Source organism: Penicillium oxalicum, chromosome V (assembly GCF_001723175.1).
Source record: "Penicillium oxalicum strain HP7-1 chromosome V, whole genome shotgun sequence".
In the NCBI taxonomy this organism is placed as follows: domain Eukaryota; kingdom Fungi; phylum Ascomycota; class Eurotiomycetes; order Eurotiales; family Aspergillaceae; genus Penicillium; species Penicillium oxalicum.
In genome coordinates this window covers 3,119,666-3,141,332 of record NC_064654.1, presented here as the reverse complement: position 1 = coordinate 3,141,332, position 21,667 = coordinate 3,119,666, and the positions used below count along the sequence as shown (strand labels likewise).

The following is a 21,667-nucleotide window of genomic DNA, read 5'->3' as shown; positions in this document are numbered from 1 at the left end:
TCATTTCTAGCCAGAAAACTATATCCAAAGATCAACCCGACAGTTGCTCACTTTCACATGGGTCTCGTGTGTCATCGGATAAAGGTCAATCAAAGGGATAGAAAAAGTCCCGAGTTGGCCTTGATATGCATAGTCGAGGATTGTTCGGCAACGGGCCGTTTACTCATCGCGAGTGCCGTACTTGCCGATGAACTCGTTGACGTGCTTGATGTAGAGAGCCTGGGCCTTCTGAGGGGAGTAGTGCTTGACCTGCTCCCAGGCGTTGTAGAGCTGCTTCTTCTATACCCATACCCCACACGTTAGCACAAGCTTGGTTTGAGCCAAAAAAAATTCTCGAAATTAACAAAACCAAAAGGAAGAAGGGGGGTGTGTGGGGACAAAAAAAAGCTTCAATTTGCTCGGGGAGGTTTCCCCCCTGGCCAAATTGAATATTTTCAAGGAGTTTCTGTATACGTACCACCATATCGAACATGCCAGGCTTCTCCAGAACCTCACCCTTGGCAATCTTGAAGTTGACATAGAGGTCCTTCTTCTCAAAGGGGCCAGGGGCAGTCTGGAGCATCATCACGACCTTGGTGGCGAACTCGAAGCCCTGCTCCAGAGCAGTCTTCTGGGCACCGTCGGAGACGGTCTCGGTCTCGCCCATGGCCAACGCAGCCTCATAGGCGGCCTTGAGAGCAGCGACATCGATACCCTCGGCAGCGGACTGAACCTCGGGAGTGAACTTGGACTTGCTCTGGGCGGCCTCGAGGGCGGAGATGAAACCGGAGATGTCAGACATGTTGTGTGTGTATGTGGAGGTGTATGTTTTGGATCTCGAGCGGAGGGATTGAGGGCCCAAAGGGATCGGTTGAGCAGAAGAAAGGGTAGAAGGTGAGTAGTGTTGATCGGAAGGAATCCCAATATCGGGGATTATTATTGTTGAGGAGGGGTTGCGGCGGGATTGGTGGGGTTGCTGACTGGGCGATCCGCCAGTTGATCGGCGGGATTGAACCTCGCGCGGGTCACGAGCTTCGGGTGTCGTCATGGCTCCGGGCGGTACCTGACTCGTAGCAACATACTCCTGAGTGCAGTATCGACATGTTGTTGAGACTCTGGCAGCTCCGCCGGGCTTGAATTGAATTGGTATTACCGAGAATGTATTGTGAAACATAGAGTGTACTGGGTACAGATTGAGATGCACAAGAGTCAAATCTCGACGAGTGGAATTTTAGAACACCCAGCGTAGGTCACAAGGTTGGAAAGTGTTCAAGAGATTCCCGTTGCATCAATATTTAGATAGCCAACGCCCACGGATGCAGCCCATGAGTGCAGGACATGGACAAGAGATTCCAACAAAGCTGAAGAAAGTAAAAATCAACGCTCAAAAACTACCATGCAGCTGATCGATCAGAGAAACAGATTAAAGTGAAGATCCTAAGAAGGAAAGAATAAAAAGAAAATGGGAAAGGGTAGAAAAAGCAAGAAAAGAAAAGAAAAGAAAAGAAAGGAGACAAGGGAGAGAAGAGAAGGCCGCGGTGGCAAGTATGCAGTCTACCAGTCCACTGCCCAGCCATTCTTACTCAAGAATTCCTCGCAGGCCGCCTTGAGTGCATAGTTGGGGCGCAGGTCTTTCACAGTCATGGGCTCACGAGTAAGCGGATCAACCCCGGACTTCTCGATGTACTTAACGATCCCGGCCCGGTCAAAGCTTGTTCCTGAAGGTGTCATGACGGGATCATGCATGATCTCGAAGGTGATACCGTCAATCAAGTAGTCAGGTACCACCTGCATCGCCAGTTAGCCAATTTCAGATCTCGTTTGGCAAGACATGTTGCCCCTCCCCATGAGACGACAAAAGAAAAAACAAAAAAAAGGAAGAGTGTCGACACATACCCGCTCCTGAATTTCTCCCTTGGACGAGATGCGGAACGCCTCACGAACATGCTCAATCTTCTTCTGCGCCAGCGCCCGCTGTGCATGGATATCTTCCCGGTATCCCACCTCGCCAATCTCGTGCTTCTCCAAGTGCTGTGCGAGATCCTCTTCTGTACGTGCCAGATCAGCATTGATCAGGTCCTCGACACTCTTCAAGGTCTCGTCCATCTCGTGCAGCCGCGTCGTTTCACGAGCCTCCCAGAGGGCCTTCTTTGAGCGCAGCACCAAGCCAGAGAGCTTCTCCGCTTGCGCATGCTTGGTATCCAGACTCAAGCGATACGCAGACTGGGCGACATCGTGTGCTTCCTGGGGACGACCAAGAGCGATCAAGGCCTCAGCCAGATATCCCATGCTCTTAAGGGCGCCAGGATCCTTATCCACATAGAGATTGACGGCAGCCCGTGCGTCGTGCTCAACATCCTTCCATTTCTCGAGTTTGATGCGGGTCACGGCGCGGTTCGTAAAGAAGGTTGGATCATGTGAATCTTCGGCGATTCTATCGGAGAAGAGGATATCAGCATACACACTCTTTTTTCCTTTTCTTTTCTCATTGCAGATTTGGCATTGAACCCAACCACGAGCTGCGGGCTTTTAAAGGAGTTTCCTGTCATGTGCAGTTCGGTTGGTTCAACCTGCGTCGCAACAAGAGGATTGCAATAGGAAAAAGTTGTTCTTACGCCTGTGTGTAGTAGTCCTCGGCACTCACGTAGTCGCCCTTGACAAAGAAATCATTTCCCTTTTTCTTGAGTGATTGTGCCATGTTGACTTGGTATCGACAAGTTGTGCTGGGGGGAGGGGGGGCAAATTTAGACTGCGGCGTTTTGACAACCGAAGTCAAGACGTGGAGGTTGATCGGAGCGAGTTTTGAATAATGGAATTATAGAGAACAAATGCGGGACCCACCGTCCAGGTGTTAGGTGGGAAAAGCAATTAAGAACAGGGACGGGCGCGAAGCAGGAGGGGGGGGGGGGGGGGGGGGGGGGTGGGGGGTGCTATGTGCAGTGAAGCGTTGACACCCAATTCAACAGATACCAGCATATGCAATAAGTTCCTCAGATCTCATGTGAGCCATTTTCTATCAATGGACCGCGGAAAAAGAGCCATGATCGTGGGCCTCCGATATTCCCGAAATGGAAAGTTATCGATTCTCAAAGAACGATGACTCAGCATGCCTCGGTCCCACTGCCGGCCGGGGGGTCTCTGGCACCCGCTGGGCCATGTTATATCAGCGTGCAGCGTCAAGATGTTTAGAGTGGCATCACCCAGAGAGAGGGAATGGAAAAAGGTATCTGGATGGAAATGCTTTTGATATGAGGATGATGGATAGTAACACGCTGAATGGCTCAGATGGTAGCAACATGATCAGGCCTCCGGTCACGGGAATTCAACATGTGTGACCTCCATGGTGATTCGTTGGTATCGTAGTATGCGATGGGCGGACTGGGCAGAGATTTGGAGCATTTGAAGGAGCTCAGTTTTTATCTGGCCCTTGGGTCACCCGATCCTTTCCCAGATGACAAGATATGCAGCAGAAAGAACTCCAGATGAAACACAAGAAGAGCGAGAACCAAAGAAGAAGAGGATGATGAACAAAGAACAAGGGACAAGCACCAGAATCGTCGACCGCCCAGACGGCCATCGGCCCAGACCCTGGCATTGCTGACCCGTCAGGTGACTCTGTCACGTTAAGACCCGGCGACCAGCAGAAGCGCGCCGGTGGCTCCGCTTTTTACCCCACGATGGATCGGAGTGCGACGCCCCCCACCGTGGATCAGAATCGGAACAACTCCGTTTAGGCAGTCCCGGAGAACTGCTTCTCATAGTCGGTGATGGCCTGCACCTTGGCCGCGGAGGCACTTTGGGGATCGAATCGGTAGTTGAGCCAGTCCACCGCCAGCTTCTTGGCCAGTTCGACTCCGATCACGCGCTGGCCCATGCACAGAACTTGGGCATCGTTGCTGAGGATGGAACGCTCGACCGAGAACGGATCGTGAGCCGTCACGGCACGAATCCCCGGCACTTTGTTGGCTGCAATGGCGACTCCCAAACCAGTGCCGCAGATGAAGAGACCACGATCCGCCTTGCCCTCTCTGATCATCGTGGCGCCTTGGACGGCAGGGTGAGGGTAGGCGGTTTTATCCGAGGTGGAGTTGACACCCACGTCGGTGATGGACTCGACGAGGGGGCTCTTCTCCAAGACAGCCTTGATCGCATCCTTGTAGGGTACACCCGCCTCGTCGCAGGCCATCACGAGACGCAAAGGGGGAAGATCGGAAGGCATGGTCAAGAGAGGGAGGATCGTGATTGTTCTTTCTTTCTTTTTTTGGGGGAGAAGGTAATATGATCAAAGTGCTTATAGAAGACAGAAGAGTCAAGTCGGCGAGATATGAGACCGAGGAAAAGATGAGAGACAATAGCACGGTCAGACCGGATGATGGAAAGAAAATTGTCAAGTCAGACGACGAATGCGAACCGACTCTCGAGGCCCTCTTATACAATTTTCTCGACTGAGGTGAGTACATGTACATACCAGGTAGTACCGACCCGGAACTACTAATACTGTAGAAGGATGTAGTAGCAATGTACCCAGTGACCACCATCCTATTCCGGTCTACAGTCTTGCCGATTGTTCTGGGCGGCTGGTATACTCGAATTCATCCAGGATCGGTCCCTGGTCCGCGCCTCCGCTCTCCACTCCGGGACATTCGACCACCAACCTGTCAAGAGATGAAACTCTCATGGTCCTTTCGGTGACGATAGATGATAACTGCGAGATCTGTATATACGACCATGCTTGATGCGCTGTAGGAACTAGGTACTACTGGTGGGAGACAGCAGGAGTCCCAGTCAGTTGTTGAAGCTGGACTCCAAGTATAAAGGAGGTATTGTACCGTCCGCTTGGTTCCCCCAGAGTGGAGTGCGAGGTGGATAGGGCCAGTCAAGGCAAGCCGAGAACTCGGCTTTCTTGCGAGTCTGATTCCCCACTCCCAATCATTCACCATTAGACCCTGTAATCCCGTTTCTCATAGAATTTCAGTCTTTGATTGAGCATTCTTATCATTAAATTCCATTCAATTCCATTCCACCGACCGGGCACTGCACTTGTTCCTCTTCTCATTCTCAGCCAGCGTCATCTCTGTTCCCTGGTGCTTTCACCGGCCGGACTTGATCACTCACAGAGCCATTTTATCGATCATTCATCCCCCACTGGTTTCCGTCATTTCAACTGGACCATTGATACTAGCCATCATCATGGCGACCATCAACTACCCTACCCTTCCCGACAAACTCCTTCTCATCTCACTCAAAATGTACTTCTCTCCCGAACGCACGCTCAGTTACCTCCGCAGCATCCTCGACCCCGCCAACGAGATTGTGCACCCGCGCCATCGAGACCAGCTCCTCCTTGCCCTCATCCCCGACTTTCTCACCCTGTGGCCCTGCGCGGAGATCCTCAAGGCATACGAGACCCAGCTCGCAGAGTCAGGCGTCTCCGTGTCACCACCGCCGTTCTTGTTCGGCGCTCAAGATTGCATGTGGGAGGACTACGGCGCATTCACCGGAGAGGTCTCCCCCGCCGCGATCAAGTCACTCGGGTGCTCCATCGTGGAACTGGGCCACGCCGAACGCCGCGCGATCTTTGGAGAGACGGACGAGCAGACTGCCCGCAAGGCGGCCGCGACTTGTGCGCAGAGCATGGTACCTCTCGTCTGCGTGGGCGAAGTCACCGCGCCGGGAGCGGTGGCCTCGGAGGCGGTCGGACACGCAGTCTCCGAATGCGCGGTTCTCGTGCGCGCGGTGCTGGCTGCGATTCCTCGCGAGGCGCCTGTGATCTTTGCGTATGAGCCCGTGTGGGCCATTGGGAAGCCCCAGCCCGCGGGGGTGGACCACGTTGCTGCCGTCGTGGAAGGGATTCGGGGAGTCATTGGCACGCGACCGGGTGCCGTGCGGGTGCTGTACGGTGGGAGCGCTGGGCCGGGGCTCTGGGGCGCTGGGGGACTCGGGAAAGCTGTTGATGGGATGTTTCTCGGTCGATTTGCGCATGAAGTGGGAGGAGTGCGCAAGGTCGTGCATGAGGTGGAAGAGTCCTTGGGTCTGACTTGACAAGGGCTGAGCGACGGATGCTAGGTCAATCTGAGGGACGATGTTGTTGACTGTTGCTTTTATTCCATATATACCCCAATTTTCGCCATCCCATCTGCCTTTCGACTTCTACGCGCCACAAAAAATGCTTCTATAGATACGAAAACCCCGATGAATGTTAGGTAATAAACAAGTAGTGGACGCAATCTCATAGTCTCCATCTCACCATTCTCGCGGCGAGACCACGATCTGAATGAACGGGGCAATTCTAACCATGGAAAAGCGAATATCATTCATCAAGCGAAAAAAAAAGAATCATATAAATATTGAAAATAAGACCCACCAACATATCTCTCAAATCCACAATTACCCACGCTCGAGCTTTACTTGGATCTGCACCCCCCCATCCATGCCCTCCTATTCCGGCTATCCTCCCACCCATCCACAACCCATACATACTTCCATCTCATCATGACATCCGTCCCTATGAAGGGGCAAACAAAAACAGAAAGCAAGGTCATCATCAATGTAGAATACACCTCCATACACCTCCCCCGCCCTCTGTGTTTTGGAACAACCCCCCAAACACGACATGCTCGGAATATCCCTGATGGGTATCCCGGCGGACCGTCACGCCCCCACTAGAAAGCTCATGCGGCCCCACCCCCACCTTCGACTCCGGATTGACTTGTTCGAGATGTGCGTCCGCACATGCCGAACATGACGGGTCCAGTACACCAAGCACGGTAATCAAACGTGAACTCGCTGTAACTCCGAGATTTATTTGCTGATCCTGTGGAGCAAGGATGATTGTCGAGTCTTCTGTCTACCGGGATTATTCCACTGTAAATGGGCTTGAGTTTTGGAGAGTTGAGCTAGGTTTGTAGATTTGGTTCAAATCATTGGAAGATGGCGATTCGGCAAGTATGTACATACAAGTATACACGAAGGATGGATACCTACTGCCTGTCCGAGGCGGGTTGAGACGCTCTCCGTCCTTCAGCTGTCTACCTATAGGCTTCTCCGATCTGGCGGGTTCTGTAGCTTACAGGTAGGGGTAGGTCTAGTTTTGGGCTGGCAGCCTGTGAAAGGTGAACGGTCGTGTCAGCTGGAGGTGGTGTCCTGACATTCAATTTTGTGAGATGTGTACCCCTCAAGATACTAATTGAACCTGGTTCCATAGTTTGATCCAGTCTGGACCCGGTGGTTCAAGATGGTGGGTAAGTCTATAAAGTCTGCATTTGATAGGATAATAGGTACCAACTTCTCACTTGCTGTATTTACATACTCTCTTCATATCCAAAGTGATTCCTCAACCCCGAGAAGAAAAGATTTTGCTTTTGTGTGGTGGTTTTCCACAACTCGAATCAGCAATCAGCCGCGCCCCTGCAGGAAATCTATTTCTTTTGCATTTCCTCGCGCAGCTCCTGCTTCACGCGCGTCACGGTTCCCACGCCTCCGTAGACGATGCCGGTATACATCATAGCCACGGAAGCACCCGCGTCCAATACCTGGCGCGCCTGCTGTCCGGTGGTAATACCACCAGAGGCAAAGAGCACCTTGCGAGGCTGGCTTGCCGGGTGCACAGCCACCTCCTCCCCATCAGGCCCCGTGGAGGTCACTTCGCCAGAGGGGGGACCTTGATCCAACATATGGCGGTAACGGCCAACGAGCGAGACCAGACGGCCAAACAGCTGAGGACCAGAATAGCCACCGGTCTCCTTCATGGTCTGTTGCTCTTTCGAAGACAGGGTATATCCCTCTGGGAGAGCAGCGGGCCGGCGGTTGGTCGTGTTTCCAACAATGACGCCGTCCACGCCAGATTTCCACACGGCTTCACAAATGCCCGACATCTGCTCCTCGGAATCCTCGTCTGGGCTGACCTTGACCATCACGTAGGGCTTCGTCTTGCGCTCGACGTTCTTCGCAGCACTCACGACCCCAGTCAGAATCTTGGTGAGAGGTCCCGCCGCCTGCAGGTCCCGCAGACCGGGAGTGTTGGGACTGGAGACATTCACAACAACAATGTCGGCGTAGCGGGCGACCCGATCCACACAGTAGACATAGTCGCGCGTGATAGCGTCGATGTCACCATCGGGCGTGAGCTTGTTCTTGGCGACTTGCACGGCCAGCAGTTTACCCGGGACAAGACTACCGGGAGGCACGTTGGCTTCACCGTCGAGCACGCGCTGCTCCGCGAGCTCGTGCTCACCCAAACCGGCAGCGTAGGCAAAGTCACGAACCCGCTGCTTGAGCACGGCGGCCATGTGGTCTGCACCCTTGGAATTGAGGCCATAACGGTTGATCATCGCATTCTGAGAGGGCACGCGGAAAACGCGAGGCTTGGGGTTGCCGTCCTGCGGCAAGGGAGTGGTGCCGCCAACTTCGACAATGGCTGGGCCGAGATCGAGCAGCGCATCGGGGATATCAGCATGCTTGTCAAGACCGGCGGAGATGCCAATGGGGTTGGCAAGCGTATATCCAAAGACCTGCGGGATCATTCGCAATTCATCAGCATTAGCTGGATGCCACCAATCCAACCAGACTCGTGACACCTAGCTGGCCCGGAAGATGGATCCTACCTCGGTTGTCAAAGCACCGTCGTTGTCCGGATTACCTCGCTCGCGAGGGTGAAGGCCATACTGATAAAGAAATTTCAGGCTATCCACACCGACGTGATGGGCGTCTTCTGCGTCCGGGAAGAGCTGACGGATGAGGGGGACAACGAGGTAACGATGGATGCTCGCCCGTGTGTCTGTGCCGTAGACATAGCCAACAAGGAGTGTGACCGCCAGGGTGGTACCGTACAGAATTTTGCGCGAGCCGCGAGCCGCTTTCTTAGGAACTTCCTTGGCCGACTGCTTCACGGTCTCCGCGGCCGCTTGTTGCACAGGTGCCGATTCTGAGGCATATCGTGCCGCGCCGGGATAGCGTCTCGGGAACAGCGAGGATGGTCGTGAAGGAGGCACGCGGGCGCGGAGACCAGCGCGCCAAGCGATGGAAGCAGACATCGAGGACATGGAGTCCAGGAAAACCTCTATGCGCTCAATTGATGGTCTGAGGCGGAGATAAGCCGGCGGAAAACTGGCTCGGAGGTCAGTCGAGAAAAAGAGTTCCTGCGAACCAAAAGTTGCAGAGGCCGATAGCCGGAAGAGCGTATCGCGCCGTGGATCAGTCTACATTCGTCGATTCTACAGTACTTGTTTTGCTGCCCACAAGTGTGACGTCCTTCAACGCTCGGGTTCAGACTTTTTGCAAACAATCAACAGACATCTTCTTCACTAGTACTCAAGAGATTTTCACCGCAAATTCTTACATTTACCGATATCATGTAGCTCTAGGATCCCGTGACGGTTCGATCGGACTGGTTGATCATATAGGCGGTGAATAAATAGACCCGGCAGATATCGGCGGTCTCTCAGAAAAGTGGTATTGCGGATCCCTCCCCAATTGATATGTCACGTGCCAGCCACCCGTGGGACGAAAGCATCCACAAATTACCCAAACGGGTTGTTTGCGACAGCTGCTATAGAATGCGGCCCCATGTCCATCCGAGATACTATTTGATGGGATAACTTTGTGCTCTACCTTGTGGCTCATAAAGTCTTTTTGATTGAGAGTCTCTCGACCCAAATCCTTATTGTAGGGCAGACTCTCGGATGGATGGCTCGCGCCGGTCTATTCCTAACTGGGCTAGTTTCCGCCACCTGACGCCCGATCCCCAATATAACCAAGACACCACATGCCTGCAATCAAGAATCGTTGACCCTGCCCATCTCGTTTTACCATCGTACCCGGGCGCCACTTGTTCGGTATCTTCTAGGCTTTGTCAGTGAATGGACGTGGTATAAACCCTCTCAACGAAATGAAAGACGAGCTCATCGGAAAGCCCGAACCACCCTCTGATGTACAGATCCACGACGATGATCTCACTGCTCAGAACCCCCAAGTCCAAGAGCTTTTTGCCGACAGTCCGGCAGTCAGATACTTTTTAATCCCGTGCGCCAAATATACGTTCAAGTAGAAACCCCTTTTCTCTGCCTATCTATGCGACAATTCTCTAATTGGCGCCAACTCGATTTAGGATCTACGTCGTTGTGCTACTACTCCTGGATATCGATGGAGCGAGATGTTATTTCGGAGCTGGAGAGAACATGTGGGAGAAATGTGGTCAGCGTTGGTTTTGGATGTTTAATACCATGGTCCTCGTGCACTTTGTCTTTGGCACCTGCGCAATATATGGTCTTAAGAAATTGGCCAAGCGGAGGATGGCAGTCCGGAGGCTTGCCAATAGCAACACTGTCTGATTTTGAAGGAGGCGCGCACCCTCTTGCAGTATATGAGAATGGATAAAGTTCATCTGCGGGCTGAGTCAGTCAGCCACGCTTGTAGGTTGAGGGCCTACATGTACAGACAACACTCACCATCGGTAGTTTCGCTATCTCCCGGAAAACTAAGTGTATCCTCATTATACTTTCTGATTTTTAGATAACTGACTCCTCGCTTGATCTACCTCGTCTATCATGATAGCAACGAAGTTCCATGAAGATTCATAGCATCAACTCATGCAGGTGACTGGGAAGTAAATCAAAAATGTAAGAAAACATCCATGCCAAATGTAGGTATATAGGTAGAGTTGCCAAACACCATTATCCATGTGCACGGGAGTGTGCAAGCCCTCTCACACTATGTACCCCATAATGGCTCCACAACATGCATGTCTTTTCGCAGTCGCATCAAGCTCGACTACAAATTCCACTTTTCGCCTACAAGACTGCATACAGCATAGAATGATCTACACAGAAGAAAAATTGCTGAATCATGATGACCCGGACCGGGTCATCTAGGATTATCCGGTGCAGGTCACTGCGAAAGGTTGGAAGCTCCTATCTAAGCCATATCATCTCTCGTCCGCGTCTCAAAACATATTCATCATTTGCCTAGGATAACGGAGCTAGAACGGGCCTTGCAGATAGACTTCTTGGGCAAACGGATGGGAGTCAAACAGACTCACCTCCCCCGGGAGGCTGATTCCAACTTTCACTGGATATCGAGTCTCACCTGGGCAGTAGGTATCTTTAGGCCCCTAGCCACCTTACACCAGATCTACCACTACCGACGACGGATAGTAAATACAAGTCTTTGGACTTGATCTGGAAGCATTGGTACGACTCATTACACTCCACAAACAAGCGCTGTTCATATCTATACAGAAACAAAAGCCCGTCTTATTGTATCGCCAGACGCCGAGCTCCAAGGAACCCCTGAAGACCCTATCGCACTCAAAACAAAACCTCGACCTCAAACATATTAGTCAGAGGTGTCCGCATCTCTTCTTTTTTTACTCGTCGCTCATCCTCGTGTCATCACCTTCAGCATCCTCATCATCCACAGCAGCTTCCTGAGTCGGAGGCGGTGGCATGGTTTGCGCGAACTTGGGGTCCACGTTCGCACGGTGCAGGGACCGCTTGTAGATCTCGGCCTCGTCGGGGTCACGAACGGTGATATGCAATTGATCGATCTTGTCTTCCGGCATTTGGGTTGCGGTAGGGGCAAGACCTGCTTGGGCAATCGTACGAGCACGCTCCGGCTTTAGACGCACCTTGCTGATGATGGGATAATAGTATGCGGCCTGTTGTTTGGTGTCGCCTTCTCGGGGCTTGTGAAGAGTGAGTGCAATATCTCTCAGTTTGGGGTCGGTATTTAAAAGTTGAGCACTGGTGGCGAAAGTACGTTCACGGTCGAAACGGTGATACTTTGTGCCCTCCGCGCTCGTATGGGTGTAGAGATCTTCATTATCCCTATCAGGGTTATTCAGATCCATGCTCGCAAAGACCTTCTTGACAGATTCCATCTTTTCGGGCAAATGCAGGTCGTAGTCAAAGGGAACTGGACCCGGGTCAGGGTAAATCTCGGGATTCGCCTTATGAAGAGCTTGCTTTGACGCATGCTCCTGGCAAATGCGTTCCTCTGGCGCGGATGGGTGAAGCAATGCCACGTCCATGCGCTTGTCACGCTTGCCTCCCACTGCTGACACAGGGGCTTTGTCGAACTTGAATTGAACAAAACCACCTGGATCAGGAAATCCAGACAGGTCGGGCATGAGCGGAAAGAAACCGACTGGTTTCAGTTTCGGGTTGTCCGGATGAACTGGACGCGCCCAAGCCTCCGCTTCCGCCTTTGTTGCTGGGAGACCCCTGACCTGACTTTCTGAGTCTTCACCAGTGTGCTTGGTATGAGGATAGGCAAGATCAAACCCTTTCATGATGAACTTCTTGATATGTCTGGGGTCTTCCACAGAGACCTTGCCCTTCTTGACGGGTCGGTTGAGTCCCTTCGCAGGCGCACTACTCGCTCCGGCGGTACGATCAACGGAAATGTGCTGTGTACGGCGCAGGAAGCTGACGTTCGTGTTCCTGGGCGCTGGGTTGCGAAGTTGGTCCAGCGTCATCAAAAGCGGGAGGTCGGCCGGATCCATTGGTTGGGGATGCTCAGGAGCCATGATAGCTTTTGCGAGATTAGTGATTTATTGATGGCAGTCAACTCACCACGTTCATCAGTACGAGGACTCACCCTTCTCATCTCCCAAATGCAGACCTGGCAGACCAACCAAATCAATCGGCATGCCACCCTCAGCGTCGACATCGATGTTGGGCTCCTCTCGTCGCGCAAGATTCGAGGCAAATTCCGGAGTAATGAAGCGATTGAGACCTTCATGGGGAATGTCCAGAAGCTTCGGGGGCATGTGCGGAGGTGGAAGATCATTGCGATAGCGGAGGGACGCAATATAATCCTGGTGAAAGCCGCTGGAGGACTTGTCCTCCCGAGACTTGGAAGACATCACGAGAAATTGGTGTTCAATAGGAGCTCTGGATCCTAAACAGAAAGTGCACGATTGGGTGAAAGGAAGCCTTCAGAAAGCCTGTCAGCGTGCAGTCTTGCGCGAAGTTTCATTGCAGTGGACTCACAGAAGCTGGAAGAAATCAGTCAAGAGGAATCGCCACAGCAATGAGATGACTGCGCGCTGGAGAGAACAGGGGGACCACGGTGGATCGATCGAGGCTGTAATGTATTGAGGAAAAAGTTCACCACGGACACCTGGTTTGGAAGTTCCTATACCGCTGCGAGGCACTCCGCCCGAGAAGCGTTGATGGACCGAGTTGTTGTCCGAGCTCTGATTTTGCCGTATTCGACCGCCTTTTAATTCCCCGACGCGTTGAATAGCACCATTAGCTGAGTGTCTACCTACTCAATGGAGAGAAAGCCATCGAGACAGCGTTTAATCAAAATTTCAAACAAAAAGACGCGGAGAAATTTTTTAGAGTCTGTGAGATGCGTACACAAAAGGCTCAAGAATATGCTCGATGAAGTCGTTATTGGAAACCAAAATCTCATGTATTAACTGGAGATACGTCATCCCCCAAGCTCCGGTAACCAACAGAGATCCCAATGGATGAAACAGATTGACAATGCGCTTTACCCATACTTGCACCAGAACACCAAATCCCACAAGGTCCGCCAAGAACATGAAATGGATCCAAATACACATACATACCATGCCCCCCCCAAAGATCAATAAGCCCACATGCACTTGTATGCCATGAGGCGATGCCCCAGTCGATCATACTCCAGCTGCCCGATCCAGCTGTCATTTGTGCTATTCAGTTTTCCGAAAATGCTAGCACCCTTCCAGACAACCACTTGAGCATCCAGGTCACGAGGTGGGACACCGATCATGATCTCCTTTAGGAAACCAGGGCGAAGGGCTTTCAATCGTGCCTCCAGGAAGGCATGTAGCTCGTTGGTGAGGCTTCCGCCTCCAACTATCATGATACCGCCGATGAAATCACGCATCTTCTTCTCATCTGAGCGAGCGGCATGGGCAATTGAAGTCAAGATGGCATTGTCGAGAGGGAAGACCGGAAGGATGTCGTCTCGGTATTCAACAGGCTGACGAGCGGGTTGAGTCGTTGGCGCAGATGCAGGCGCAGTGTTCCCGGTAGCCTGAGGAGTGCCTGCGGTTTCCGGCACAGGGGAGCCAGCAACTGAGGATCGAGGAGTGGCGTCTTGCTCCTGGATTCGACCCAAAACCGGGCGAGGAGCAGCAGCAGCAGCTTGGACATCAGACTCACCATTCACTTTTCCATTGGCAGAAAGGGGAGGTGCAAGAGCTGTCATAATTTCCGATTGGGCTGCTGAAGTCGGGTCATTGGGCTGACCGTCGTAAATGTCGACAGACTTTTCGATCAATTGCCGTCGCCCAACGAGCTTGTGGGAATTGTCGAAAATTGTGGGCTCAAAGAAGCCCATTGGGGCCAAGTGACCCTCGTCGAAGACCTTGAAATTGTGTTTTTGGGTATCCTGACCCGAGACTCGAAGGTGGAGATCATATGCCTGAGGAGATACCTTGGCTTCATCAAGAGTGCAGATATTCTTCTTTAGCTCCTCAGCCAGAAGAAAATCGTACCGACGCCAAAGATTGATGTCGTAGTACGGAAAGTAATCGTGCAGCATCATCTTGATAAAGGTCTCTGTCACGTCGTTTCCACCCATCTTCAGATTCACTCTCGAATTTTCAATGCACATCCCTTCCTCGACACAGCAAATTGATGTTTTTTGGGCGCCAATGTCGACCACGCAAGCAGAGGTGAAGCCAGCCCCGAATGTCGCAGCCAAACTTTCCTGAATGAAGCAGACCCGAGCGAATGAGAATTCGCGCATCAGCATCTCCAGCACCTGGGTGACATATGACTTCTCATACAAGTCGGGAATGACAAACACGCAGGAATACTGCGCCCAGTCTTTCTTGCTGGTGAGTCCCAATTGTATCTTGATAGCCTCTTCTAGGATGAGAGAGATATCAAGGAACAGCATTCGCTTGCTCTTGTAATCACGCTCATTACACCATCCATATTGAATGGGCCAGCTGAGCTTGTAGCGGGGTTTTGAAGCATCGGGAATTCTCAAAGCAGGTTGACCAATTATGTATTCCGGTGCAGGAGTCCCCAACTCTGTCCATTCGATTCGCTCCGGATCGTTATGTTCTGAGATGGCTTCAGGAGACTGTTTGCGATTGAAGTTGATGACGCCCTCCTTGGGGTTTGGCAGCATCCGTCGCTTGTTGGCCTTCATGCGAGCTTTCAGTTCTGCCGACATTTTGGTGTATTGAGAGGACCACTATCATCCCGGTGAGAAAAGTTCGGAATTATCCAACGGAAACGAGGAGGGAGCATACCTCTTCACCAAAAACTCTCTCTGGGTCTTCATCGGTTCCATCGTCTCGCTTCAATCGTTTCGGCTTCGGCTCTTCACGCTCATCACTTTCATTGGTTTGAGACTTTCTCGCGATCACCATTGGCATGGTCTTTGGCAAAGCGTCACTCGAGAGTCCAATGCGCAAATTCTGACTGCCCACATGTATCACAATGACTTTCGAGCCCGCGGCTTCAGTTGGTGTATCGTCTTCGTCTTCCATGTTGCGTCCCCCGTCGGCATCAGCCAGACCTCTGCCTCTGCGTCGGCGTCTTCTGTGTTTGACTTGTCCATTGCACGGGCGCGATCACGATCCCCTTGGCGCTTTTGGTCATCTTGATCCGCCTCCTCGTTGGCAAGGCGGAATGCAAGATATTGATCGTCTCGCTTGAGGTAATCGCTAGAAAAGGAAAAGGACAAAGCAATCAGCACTGGTGTCCAATGGCCAAACCAACCGATGGAGTAATCTCTTGGATAACGAGAAAGAAATGCGCAACGACTCACGTGTAATAGTTTTTCTGGTTGATCGCAGCGACCTGCGGCCAGCTCGACAGATCCATGTTGTTGTCAGTTCGTTCAAGGCCTAGAACGTCGCTGGTTAGAATATTCTATGCGCTGAAAAGCATCATGCTGAGACGGCGCAAAAGAAAAATGCCTACCTTCATCACGAAGCGCCTTGCCCGATTTTTTGCCCACCATTTTGAAAAAATATGCCCTCGATGGCCGTCTGACTGTGCCGCGGTCAGTTCCAGTTGAGCTTTCGATTCCACGCAGGGAGCGCAATGCGTTTGATTTGATGCGGATTCTGCTCCAATTTGGTGAATATGGTTGAAGCTCCAGCGGGAAAACCGAGGAAAAAAAAAGGTCGGAATGTCCGTGGTAATTGGACAGATTAGGGCTGTGAAAGGTGCTTGAAGGAGGAGGTTCATGTCCTAGCCGGGAAGCGCGAGGTCTATCCATGAATAGTGGCGCCAGTCAACCGTATCTCCGATTGACCGCCCGAGCGCACAGGCAGATTGCCCACGGGCAGGTCGATCGCCACCTTCGCAACACCTCTATCTCAGCTTGACTCTCTGATCCAGCTCTTGGTCTCGTCGCAAAGTAACTTCAGTGTGATTCCTCGACGCCCTGTTGCAGCACTTGGTCCTCTTGCCAACAAAATCGTGGCTCTTGCCCCCCCCCCGGTCGAAAGCTATACCAAGTCCCCGTTCTGGTCGCCAGATACCCGCACCTTGCGATAAACGCAACTTTGAAAGAAAGCCTCGAATCTCAAGAAAAATGGGTGGCTCGTTGTCACGCCTTTGGTCCCTTGTCTGGGCGAAAAAGGAAATTCGAATTCTGATCCTTGGTCTTGTACGCATCCAGTGTCCATGTCAATGGGTCGGCCGACCTTGGGGCGACTATGATGTGCATGATCGGAAAGCTGACGGCCGTTTGGTGGATATAGGACAATGCCGGAAAGACAACGCTTCTTTACAGGCTCAAGGTAGGATGCGCAGGTCTCCTTCTAAGACAGGCGATCGATTATTTTTGGGCAAGCACCAGGATTCTGACCAGTGGCCCTGTAGATCGGGGAAGTCGTGACAACGATTCCGACAATCGGATTCAACGTCGAGTCGGTCACATACAAGAATTTGAATCTGAATGTCTGGGTAAGTGTCTTTGCATCCGCAATCCATGCCCTTCTCATCAGACCGTGTTCATATTTTTTTCTATTTTTAGGATCTCGGTGGCCAAACATCGATTCGCCCTTATTGGCGGTGCTACTACGCGAACACAGCTGCCGTTATCTTTGTTATCGACTCGACGGACATAGAACGACTGGGGACTGCGGCCGATGAGCTCGCAGCTATGCTGAACGAAGAAGAGCTTCGAGATGCAGCGCTGCTGGTGTTTGCCAACAAGCAAGACCAGCCAGGAGCCAAGGGCGCTGGTGAGATATCCGAGGCGTTGAAGCTGGGTGAACTTCGGGATCGAAACTGGAGTATTGTAGCCTGTTCCGCCATTGATGGCAAGGGAATCAATGAAGGCATGGACTGGCTTGTGGTATGTACACCTGGTACTCTTACAAGATCTGAACGACTCTGCCATTCTGCGTCTTTTTTTTCATTCTTGCGTATGCTGACCCCCTTGTCTTTTCACAGCAAACTATCGAGGCCGAGAACGCGTAAATCATGCTTTAATCATCTGCTTTTCAGGTTTCCCTTGATTTTCGATTCGACACATGATTACCCTTCATTTTGCTTATTTTGCTCGTGCTGTCGGAGCTGTTTTGCTGCATTCTGAGGAGCCATATTCCTTTTTCCATTCGTCTCTGCATCGGACGGACAGAGACCTTGTCTTATATTGTTATTTTTTGAGTTGTGGATAGGAGATGATGAACAGGATAATTGGTTAATACAAGAGCCGGAGGGCAACATTCTCAAGGACCCTGGAGATGTCTTTCTGTGTGATTTCAATATACGCAGGCCGAGTGCCTTTTCGGGTAGACAGAAGCTCGGAAAAGACTCGAACATGACTTGAAGGATACGGGGCTTTCTCCAAATTGGGGCCAATTTTCGGTTATCTTGTCTTCTCAAAGATAAGCGTCATGTCACCCCCGCATTCGACCGCATCTAAAAAGACCAGGTGCTGCATGACGGACTGTTGTTCATTTTCCTCGTCCTGACTACACCTGCTTCTATCTTCTTGCATCCTTGCGCATTGACTCTTCCGCTCATGCAGCTCAGGAAGCTCAGACATTGAGGCCGACAGAGACCGTTCCAGATCTTTGAAACACTTTCTCCCCGTATACATCATGGTCATCCCATCTACTCAAATTGCAGCAGCCATCCCGCCTTCGGGACCGGATGGATCTCTGACGGTCCACATCAGTAAGACGCATCCGGTGCCGAAGCCGGGTGATGGTGAAGTTCTGGTCAAATTGGAGTACTCGGGGGTGTGTCACAGTGATGTTCACAGCATTCGTGGGGACACTCCCATGTTGACTGATGTTGCGGGTCATGAGGGGGTGGGGAAGATTGTATCGGGTAAGTGAATATACAGAGAGGAGAAGATTTCATCTCAATGCATATTCACGGAGCTTTCCAGTGCTGCTGGCAACTCTAATTGATCTGAACTATCTTTAGTCGGCTCTAATTTGGACGAGAAAGAATGGTTGGGACATCGGGTGGGCATCAGGTGAATTTATTTCCATATTTCTAGTCCTCCCCCACCTAATGACACCACAAGGCTCTGGTATTGACTTTGAATAAATTTCAGATGGCTCTATAGCTCCTGTCTCAAATGCGAGATCTGTGAGATCAACCACACATCTTGTCCTTACCAGAAGAATGCCGGAGCGGTAGGTTCTTGGGCATACGCTTCTTTCATTTCCATATTTTACTGGCCACCTTCGTTATTCTTCCCTATCCATGCTGATATTTCTTTCTCGAAGAATGTTCCCGGGACTTTTCAGCGTAAGTTATCTCATACACTTCTGAAATTGATATTTTGTCTTGTCGATGTGCACTTGCTGAACCAAACATGGCTCTCTTCAGAATACCTCGTCAGTCCAGCAATTCATGCTACAAAGATTCCGCCGGAATTGGCTCCTGACACAGCGGCTCCTTTGCTATGCGGTACGATCTTCTACTGGACTTTTAGGTAATTGCCACCTGATATCTGTACTCATTTTTCACTTTTTTTTTTTCATCTAGCCGGTATTGCCATGTATTCCTCGATCAAGAAAACCAAAACACGCCCAGGCGACTCAATCGTCATTCTCGGAGCAGGAGGAGGCTTGGGACACATGTAAGCTGCGATTCGATATACTATTCTGCTGCTCCGCGCCGCAACGCCTTTTCTTCTCTTTTTGATTTGACAAACTTACCTTTTTTCTCCCTGTTTCAAGGGGTGTTCAAATTGCAGCAAAAAAGGGACTCAAGGTCCTCGCCATCGACAGGTCAGTCAGTGTCTGCTGAATATCCCCTTGAAATATAACAGAAACATCAAAAAAGAAAGACAAAACGGGATCAACCGGTGCCACTTCAACAAACACTCACACCACACAGAGGAGAAAATAAACGAAAGCTCTGTCTTGAGCTCGGCGCCGCCGAATTCTTCGATTTTACCCAAGTCGATATTGTCGAGGCCGTCAAAGCAGCCACTCGCGATCTAGGTGCTCACGCCGTGATCTGCACGGCTAATGGTGAAAAAGCGTATGAGCAAAGTATGCAAATGCTGCGTCGTCTGGGTACGCTCGTCTGTGTGGGGATTCCAAATACCCCGTTCAGGTTGCCTGCTACGCCTTTTGATATGATTGTGAAAGGTATGTTTGATCCGATAAGATAGTGCATTGATTGAGCGAAGAAGGGGGGGGGGGGGCAAGGGAAGGAAAGGAAAGAAAATGATGCCATATCTCCCGCTATAGATGCAATTACGAGGTGGCACGGTGATGGCAGGGATGATCATATGGTTGTGCGCTTGAATCCTGACTTTTGCCCTACTGACAGGTCTCACGATTGTGGGGAATTCCGCCGGAAGCAAAGCGGAAATGGATGAATTAATGGAACTGGCGGTGGCGGGCGATATTCAGGCGCGAGTGGAGGTGTACGATCTGGTCGAGATTGTGGACGTTTTGAAGCGTCTGGAGAATTCGGAAATTGAAGGGCGTGTGGTCTTGAGGATTCCCGAATAGGTCAATCTGAGAAATCAATGTGGGCTATAGTTGTGCATGTACTCTGGTCATCATAATTGTCTGTTCAAACTAAACTCGGAGGCACGGAAAATACTTAGCTGTACAGTGCTTGTGAGGGACTGGCTTCGTTGTCATATTTAAATACTCTTTCAGTGTGTAATTCTTTCAGTTTCCTGCTATCCTGCTATTCTAACAGTTGATATCTCTTCCTGTCTCCTGGCTGAAGTGATTGCCACCTCCCTCTCTCTTCTTCCCCCCCTTCAGCGACAAAGCGTGTCCCCTACTTGAAGCTTCAATAAACAGGGTACGGAGTGACCAACGCGATTCCCCCAGAAAACGGAAGCGCCTGAAGAAACGACTTGACTCTCGTGCGGCAAAGACATGCTCGGGGTCAGCGGTTCTGTAATAATTGATCGTCTTCACTAGCTCCGTCTTGCTAAAAAGCGCCTCGTAGTTGACATAATCCGCCGGACCAGATCGAACAACCGCAACATCACCACGAATCACCCTATGATTGTGCGAGCATCGTGTCGCGATATCGTTGACGGGCAGCCCACTAGCGGTAGAAGCGTACATGTAAAAGTACCAATCGTCGACACTCTCTTGATGAGGGTAGAACTTTCCCGCTTCCTTGACGGCAGGCCAGTCCAGTTTGCGCTTCAACTCTTCTATTTCGCCCCACTCGGTACCGTATGACTGTAGACAGAAGCCTTCGATTCGATCGGCGAGGCTCGTACTTCCAGGGGGAGAGGCGGCGCGGATGATGAAGCAGTTGTGTTTTTGAGCTCCCACGCAGTCACGCTTGTGGATGGTCCAGTGCTGCTTTTGGCATGCCGAGCCGCAGTATCGAGTCTTGGGCTCATCGCAGCTTCCACAGAGAAGAGTGCCTGGCTTGTTGCAGCCATCTACTGCGCAAGGAGGCACGTCTGGCGGGTTTGCAGTCACTTTGGGTAGAGCTTCTGGCGATTCGACTTTCTGCACTGAGGACGCAACTTGTGCAGTTGTCTTCTTGGCCTCATCCATTTGAACTTTCTTGTTTGAGGGTGTCATCTTGGTCTGGGTGACTGGTTTGATATCCTGGGCAGAAGAGACGCGGTTGCTCTCGGGCTGGGGCTTAGCTGTTTTGATATCAAAGCTGGGACCCTGGGGTTCAATAGTTGTGATCTTCGCGTCATGGACTTCAGAATTGTCACCTGGGGCTGACAAGTCTTTGCTTGACAGATCGGTGGCTGAGAGCTCACCCACCAAGCTTTCCACCGGATCGTTGTCACTGATAACGTTTTCAACAGTGAGTTTGACGGGGGAGAAAGGACCACGGACGAGTCGGTTGGCACTTCGAATGAGTTTGGGGATCAACAGGCCAATGACTAGTCCCAGGCCAAAGGGAGTAAACACCCCATACCCTCGACGGAGAAAAGACGGGCGAATCAAGGCACTCAACATGGCTGCGCGTACTTGATCAAGATCAAAAAAAAGTAGAAAATGACAACCACTAATCGTTGCGTAGCGGCTGTCGTTGGATGTGGTTGGAAGAATGGAGAGAACAAATTGAGAAGCACTCAATCGAAGATCGTGCTGGTTAATGTTTGCTATCGTTAAAGTCCAGAGCCCGTGACGCGCGGGTTTGTGACAGTGAGGCACGTGGATTGCTGTGCTCTGGTCTGGCCCTTCGCACTTGATTCTCATACTGATGAGGCCAATCTCTATCTCCTGAACAACCTTTTCCACCATTTTGTT

The 21,667-nt window shown here is 51.4% G+C and overlaps 11 protein-coding genes across 11 annotated transcripts; 4 read left to right on the top strand and 7 right to left on the bottom strand.

Moving 5' to 3' along the window:
• Positions 1–159: 159 nt before the first annotated feature.
• On the bottom strand, positions 160–1,027 carry POX_e07104 (uncharacterized protein; the record flags this gene model as incomplete). Its single annotated transcript, XM_050115914.1, has 2 exons — positions 160–279; positions 458–1,027. The coding sequence occupies 2 exons, from the start codon at positions 1,025–1,027 to the stop codon at positions 160–162; spliced, it is 690 nt and encodes a 229-aa protein (XP_049968374.1).
• Positions 1,028–1,533: 506 nt separating this feature from the next.
• Positions 1,534–2,677, bottom strand: POX_e07103 (uncharacterized protein; the record flags this gene model as incomplete). The annotated part of the gene is made up of 3 exons (XM_050115913.1): positions 1,534–1,767; positions 1,876–2,413; positions 2,595–2,677. 3 exons carry the CDS (start codon positions 2,675–2,677, stop codon positions 1,534–1,536), a joined length of 855 nt encoding a protein of 284 aa, XP_049968373.1.
• Positions 2,678–3,709: 1,032 nt separating this feature from the next.
• POX_e07102 (putative ribose 5-phosphate isomerase) lies at positions 3,710–4,198 on the bottom strand (the record flags this gene model as incomplete). The annotated part of the gene is made up of 1 exon (XM_050115912.1): positions 3,710–4,198. One exon carries the CDS (start codon positions 4,196–4,198, stop codon positions 3,710–3,712), a length of 489 nt encoding a protein of 162 aa, XP_049968372.1.
• Positions 4,199–5,169: 971 nt separating this feature from the next.
• POX_e07101 (putative triosephosphate isomerase) lies at positions 5,170–6,021 on the top strand (the record flags this gene model as incomplete). The annotated part of the gene is made up of 1 exon (XM_050115911.1): positions 5,170–6,021. One exon carries the CDS (start codon positions 5,170–5,172, stop codon positions 6,019–6,021), a length of 852 nt encoding a protein of 283 aa, XP_049968371.1.
• Positions 6,022–7,397: 1,376 nt separating this feature from the next.
• On the bottom strand, positions 7,398–9,011 carry POX_e07100 (uncharacterized protein; the record flags this gene model as incomplete). The annotated part of the gene is made up of 2 exons (XM_050115910.1): positions 7,398–8,489; positions 8,583–9,011. The coding sequence occupies 2 exons, from the start codon at positions 9,009–9,011 to the stop codon at positions 7,398–7,400; spliced, it is 1,521 nt and encodes a 506-aa protein (XP_049968370.1).
• Positions 9,012–9,865: 854 nt separating this feature from the next.
• Positions 9,866–10,307, top strand: POX_e07099 (uncharacterized protein; the record flags this gene model as incomplete). The annotated part of the gene is made up of 2 exons (XM_050115909.1): positions 9,866–10,020; positions 10,085–10,307. 2 exons carry the CDS (start codon positions 9,866–9,868, stop codon positions 10,305–10,307), a joined length of 378 nt encoding a protein of 125 aa, XP_049968369.1.
• Positions 10,308–11,341: 1,034 nt separating this feature from the next.
• Positions 11,342–12,841, bottom strand: POX_e07098 (uncharacterized protein; the record flags this gene model as incomplete). Its single annotated transcript, XM_050115908.1, has 2 exons — positions 11,342–12,507; positions 12,574–12,841. 2 exons carry the CDS (start codon positions 12,839–12,841, stop codon positions 11,342–11,344), a joined length of 1,434 nt encoding a protein of 477 aa, XP_049968368.1.
• A 731-nt stretch (positions 12,842–13,572) lies between these two features.
• Positions 13,573–15,951, bottom strand: POX_e07097 (uncharacterized protein; the record flags this gene model as incomplete). Its single annotated transcript, XM_050115907.1, has 5 exons — positions 13,573–15,177; positions 15,236–15,380; positions 15,431–15,652; positions 15,757–15,835; positions 15,912–15,951. 5 exons carry the CDS (start codon positions 15,949–15,951, stop codon positions 13,573–13,575), a joined length of 2,091 nt encoding a protein of 696 aa, XP_049968367.1.
• Positions 15,952–16,530: 579 nt separating this feature from the next.
• On the top strand, positions 16,531–17,423 carry POX_e07096 (ADP-ribosylation factor-like protein 1; the record flags this gene model as incomplete). The annotated part of the gene is made up of 5 exons (XM_050115906.1): positions 16,531–16,605; positions 16,700–16,738; positions 16,821–16,904; positions 16,975–17,298; positions 17,397–17,423. 5 exons carry the CDS (start codon positions 16,531–16,533, stop codon positions 17,421–17,423), a joined length of 549 nt encoding a protein of 182 aa, XP_049968366.1.
• A 626-nt stretch (positions 17,424–18,049) lies between these two features.
• POX_e07095 (Alcohol dehydrogenase 1) lies at positions 18,050–19,930 on the top strand (the record flags this gene model as incomplete). The annotated part of the gene is made up of 9 exons (XM_050115905.1): positions 18,050–18,281; positions 18,381–18,432; positions 18,514–18,595; positions 18,689–18,710; positions 18,792–18,872; positions 18,951–19,044; positions 19,145–19,195; positions 19,305–19,561; positions 19,746–19,930. 9 exons carry the CDS (start codon positions 18,050–18,052, stop codon positions 19,928–19,930), a joined length of 1,056 nt encoding a protein of 351 aa, XP_049968365.1.
• Positions 19,931–20,119: 189 nt separating this feature from the next.
• POX_e07094 (uncharacterized protein) lies at positions 20,120–21,373 on the bottom strand (the record flags this gene model as incomplete). The annotated part of the gene is made up of 1 exon (XM_050115904.1): positions 20,120–21,373. The coding sequence occupies one exon, from the start codon at positions 21,371–21,373 to the stop codon at positions 20,120–20,122; it is 1,254 nt and encodes a 417-aa protein (XP_049968364.1).
• Between the last annotated feature and the right edge of the window lie 294 nt (positions 21,374–21,667).